This window comes from Pistacia vera, unplaced genomic scaffold (genome assembly GCF_008641045.1).
Source record: "Pistacia vera cultivar Batoury unplaced genomic scaffold, PisVer_v2 Contig329, whole genome shotgun sequence".
Taxonomy (NCBI): domain Eukaryota; kingdom Viridiplantae; phylum Streptophyta; class Magnoliopsida; order Sapindales; family Anacardiaceae; genus Pistacia; species Pistacia vera.
In genome coordinates this window covers 166886-172196 of record NW_022196145.1, presented here as the reverse complement: position 1 = coordinate 172196, position 5311 = coordinate 166886, and the positions used below count along the sequence as shown (strand labels likewise).

At 33.6% G+C, this 5311-nt stretch overlaps 1 protein-coding gene across 1 annotated transcript; it reads left to right on the top strand.

Annotated features, from left to right (window-relative positions):
• Positions 1-519: 519 nt before the first annotated feature.
• LOC116137522 lies at positions 520-4972 on the top strand. Its single transcript, XM_031423225.1, has 5 exons — positions 520-562; positions 1065-1509; positions 1606-1733; positions 2002-2571; positions 4632-4972. Exons 1-5 carry the CDS (start codon positions 520-522, stop codon positions 4970-4972), a joined length of 1527 nt encoding a protein of 508 aa, XP_031279085.1.
• The last annotated feature ends 339 nt before the right edge of the window (positions 4973-5311 follow it).

Genomic DNA, 5311 nt, shown 5'->3' with positions numbered 1-5311 from the left:
TTTTCCGATTTGCTAGAGACAACATCCATTCAGACTATATTCCAGAAATGCATTTACGATTAAAAAATCATAGAGCAAAAGATGGAAGACAGTACAATTTGCCAGTTGCATCTGAAATTGCAGGTCTAATAGTTGGTAAGATTGGCATGTCTGAACATGGAAAGGATGTGATTGTTTATCATTCAAAGGATGGTCTTCAGAGAATCAGTGATTTGCATCCAAGTTTTATGGCATTAAGTTATCCAATTTTATCCCCATATGGAGAAGATGGATACCGAATTGATATTCACCATAGAGATTTTGGGGACAAAGAATCTTCTGCAAGGAAAAGATTAACAGTGAGGCAATTTTATGCATTTTGATTGCAGTATAGATTAAATGAAGGTCATACATTGATGAAATCTAGCAGATTGTTACAATAGTATATTGTTGATGCATATATGGCTATTGAAGAAAATAGATTTCGTTGGATTAGGCAAAATCAGAAAAAAATTAAGAAGCGATTTGTATAGTGGATTAATGGATGCTCTTTCAAATGGAGATGTAAATCCACAACAGATAGGTAAATCTACATTATCGTGTTCAGAATTATCAAGATGCTATGGCAATTTGCAGAAATCATGGATATCCTAATATTTGTCTGACGTTCACATGTAATCCAAAATGGAAAGAAATTCAACATATACAGGATGCTATTGGGCAATGTGATGAAGAAGGCAGAGTAACTGCAATTTGCAGAGTTTTCTAGATAAAATTGCTTAAATTGATGAGAGTAATTAAACAGGAGAAATATTTTGGAGAAACTGAAGCAAGTAAGTATTTTGATGAATAACATGTATATTCTACTAAAAACAAATGGTCTATTGACCATTTATTATATATATTTATTTTATATAAACTATTATTGATCATTTTATATTATTGTTTTGCAGTTATCTATACAGTTGAATTTCAGAAAAGAGGACTTCCACATGCACATATATTGATTTACCTTACTGCTAAGTACAAGAATCCTTCGGTGTCAAAAATAGATAATATGATCTGAGCTGAAATACCTGATAAAGAAACTGATCCAATTGCTTTTGCTGCTGTTGAGAACTACATGATCCATGGTCCATGCGGTGATGCAAATAGAAATTCCCCCTGTATGCATAAAGGAAAGTGTCAAAAACATTTTCCAAAAAATTTTTTGACAACCACAACAGTAGATGATGAAGGATATCTGTTATACAGGAGACGGGATACTGGCGCATTTATTGAGAAAACAGGTGTCAAACTTAATAATCAATATGTTGTTCCTTACAATAGGAATTTATTAATTAAGTTTGACGCCCATATTAATACTGAGATCCTTAATCAACATAGATCAATCAAGTATCTTTTCAAATACATCAACAAAGAATCTGACATACTTACAATTTCCGTACAGCGTAATACCAACGGTGAAGCAAATTCTGAATCCACAAATTCTGGAATGATAGACGAGATTACAGCTTATCTTGATTGCAGGTATGTATTCAATCAGATACTTTATAATTTCATAGTACTATTTGTTGTTATATATTATAAATATAACATTAATAAAATGAATATATAAAATTACAGATATATATCTGCTATTGAAGCTTGCTGGAGGATATTTAAATTCGACATGTATTACAGAGAACCTGCAGTTGAAAGATTACCATTTCACTTGGAGAATGAACAAACTGTGATTTTTGATCCAGATAATTGTTTGTTCAAATATTTGGAAAGCAGATTTGTTACACAAACAAAGTTGACATAGTGGATGAAATGCAATCAACAATATCCTCATGCACGATCACTGACTTATGTTGATTTTCCAAGTAAATGGGTCTGGAATGCTAAAGAAAGAAAATGGACAGAAAGACAAAATGGAAGATGTATTGGCAAGATGTACTTTGCATTTCCCGGTAGTGGTGAGAAGTATTATTTAAGAATGCTCCTAAATTTAGTTGAAGGATCGACATCCTTTTGTAGATATTAGAACTGTTAATGGAGTGATACACCTAACTTTCAAAGAAGCATGTTATGCATTAGGTTTGCTAGATGATGATAAAGAATGGCATGATTACTTAGATGAAGCATCAGTATGGGTTTCCAGAAATCAGTTACGACAACTATTCGTAATGATCATATTATTCAATGAAGTTGTTAGTCCTAGAGATCTATGGAGAAGAAATGCGATTAAGCTATCTGAAGATATCGCATATATACTGAAACGGAAAATGGGAATGCAAGCAGTAAAATTGATTGATGAACAGCTACAAAATCATGCACTGATTGAAATTGAAGATTTGATTAGAAAAGGAGGGAAAAAAATCACTGATTTCCATGGAATTCCAATTCCGAATTGTTCTCAGTTTGAAAGTACACAGGATAGATTAATTGCTGAAGAGATGAGTTATGATATTGAAAGCAATATAAAGTTGCATGATAAGTTGTATAGTGGTCTCAATCAAGGGCAACAGAAAATATATGATTCAATCATTCGTTCAGTTGAAGATAAAAAGGGGACAACTTTCTTCGTGTATGGTCATGGTGGAATAGGCAAGACTTTTTTATGGTCAGCAATAATAAGCAAGTTATGATCAAAAGGAAAAATTGTACTTGCTGTTGCAACTTCAGGAATTGCTGCATTGTTATTACCTGGAGGAAGAACAACACATTCATGTTTTCGAATACCTTTGGATATCACTGACAAGAGTACATGTGATATAAAAAAGGTACACAATTAGCAGACCATATTCGGAAAACTTCTTTGATAATTTGGGATGAAGCACCTATGGCTAATAGGCATTGCTTTGAAGCTCTTGACAGATCATTGAAGGATATTCTTGTTAGTGTATGCCTTAGGAACCAATTGTGTTGTTGGTTTCAGGACATTATATCTTGTAAATGTATTATGAATAAAAGAAAGTGTTTTTATTTCACATGTTGATTTTCTGCTTCATTTATATTATATTATATTTAATATTGAATGTGAAATGTCCGGATGACACGGATCTTCAGAAGATCAAATCATCAAAGATTTCCGTATGCAAGTAATGTTAATTGGGCAATAACATTGCATAATAGGCATGCTAAATGTCTCCATTGAATATCATGTGATGATAATAGTGTGGGTGATTATAAGAGGGATGGCACTAAGGCATTAACATAGATAAACGGTTAGTGAACTATTTATCGAATACGACCGATTACAATGAATCACACGGATGTGGTCAATGATGCATCGTAGGATCGTGCTAGTGTACCACTGATCCTTAGACCTGAGATATCACGGTTGGATTCAACATAGGATGCATATGGTTCATATGGTGTATAAGCATGAGACTAGTCATGTCTTGTGTAATAAGTTGATTTGGTCATATTTTATTCATGTGCGAGGATAAGTGATGGTCAAGATGGGATCCGTTAACTCAAAATAGTCCAATCTGGAGTTCCCAGACGAATTTCAATAAACATTGGAAAAGGGAAATCTCTAGCTAGAGTATAATGAATGTTAGATGAAAAGTAGTTTCATGTTGACGAGTTCCATTGTATCAATTGACAATTTGATTAAAGATTAAGTTAAGGGTTTTGACATACCATGAATCATTCTTAATCGGGATTAGATAATGGAAGGATTTGACTACATGATACGTACAATCAGAATAGGTTCATTGGAGTTTACACTTCATTGTGGTTTAGGGGTTATAGAACATGGCTAGACGTCTACCATAATCAGTAGGAGTTTCGATTATAATGAGTTACAATGAAACATATCAAAATTTGGGCCCACGGCTAGATCACAATGAACCAAAATGGTCACACATAAAACCAAGCTCGAGGAGAGAGAGTAATACATATCATTAATCAGATTAATGATGTTCGGACGTAAACAGTTGCATCCTAATTAATGTATTGGCGAGAAATGATTATCCATGGATAGCTAGCACTAACCAAGGGTAATAAGGATTTATTAAATATTATTATTGAATCGGATTCAATAATGGGGACAAAAGTGAATTGATTTTATTCTAAAGAGTTTGAATATTTAATGGGATTAAAATTTGGGCTAATTATGAATTAACCATAAAACCAAGGACTTGACATAAATGCTCTTTTCCAAGATTAATTTAAATTGTTTGAGGACTTCCCAAGACAATTTAAAATTACACTTTGTGCCTATGGTATATAAACCAAGTGTGATACCATTTTCATAGAATTGAAGGAATTGAAACAAAATCACTCTCTCATTTTCTCTCTCACTCTCTCGGCTCTCTTTTCCTTGACTTGTGTGGATCACATTTTGAGGTTCTTCAAGTTCACTTGAAGAACTAAGACTCCAAGAAAGAAGATTCAAGTGTTGAATAGCAAAGGAGTAGGTAATATTCCATCCTTACCTTGAAATTTTTTGGGCTTATGTGTTATGTTTGTGTTCTACCTTGCATCCATCATTTCTACACCTTTTCCATGTCCAAAATGCATGACTCCCAACAATTCTAAGCGAGGATAACCAATTAAATGTTGACAGTATATTTGGAGATATGACTGTTGCTCTTGGTGGCGACTTCAAACAAATTTTGCCTGTTATTCCAAAAGGGCAAAAATTTGATATAATGTAGGCATGCTTATGTTCTTCTTATCTTTGGGAGAATATCATGGTATTGAAACTTATAGAAATATGAGATTGAAGAGCAGTAATAACGGCACTATAGATTTGGATGATTTAATTTCTTTTGACATATGGTTTCTTGAAATTAGAGAGGAAACAAATGAATCAGCAGATGAAGTCCTTATCGAAATTCCTGATGATTTATATCTGCATGAAGATTGTAATCCACAAGAGACAATTGTCAATATTGTTTTCCCAAGGCTGTGTGAACAAGTAACAAATGATGAGTACATGAGGGAGACAACAATTCTAACAGTAAAGAATGAGACAGTTCATGAATTACATGAGTAAATTATTCAGAAACTGCCATCAGAAGGGAAGACATACTACAGTTCAGATACAACTTGCAAAGCAGCGGGAATGTCAACCGATGATGATATCCTATACCCAACTGAATTCTCGAACACATTGATATGCTCTGGTATGCCGAAACATGAATTACAATTAAAAATTAGGGTTCCAATTATGGTACTGTGTAATTTAAATCAAGCAGATGGCCTTTGTAATGGAACAAGACTGATCGTGACCCATCTTGGAAACTGGTGCATACAAGCAGAGATTATTACAGGATAAAATATTGACCATAATGTCATGATCCCGAGAATAGTAATGTCCAATGCAGATATGAGG

Coding starts and splice junctions, on each gene's coding strand:
- LOC116137522 (XM_031423225.1), top strand. CDS start 520: ATGGATGCTCTTTCAAATGGAGATGTAAATCCACAACAGATAG. Junction 563..1,064: donor TGTAAATCCACAACAGATAG/GTAAATCTACAT, acceptor TACCTGATAAAG/AAACTGATCCAATTGCTTTT. Junction 1,734..2,001: donor GATTTTTGATCCAGATAATT/GTTTGTTCAAAT, acceptor ATCCTTTTGTAG/ATATTAGAACTGTTAATGGA.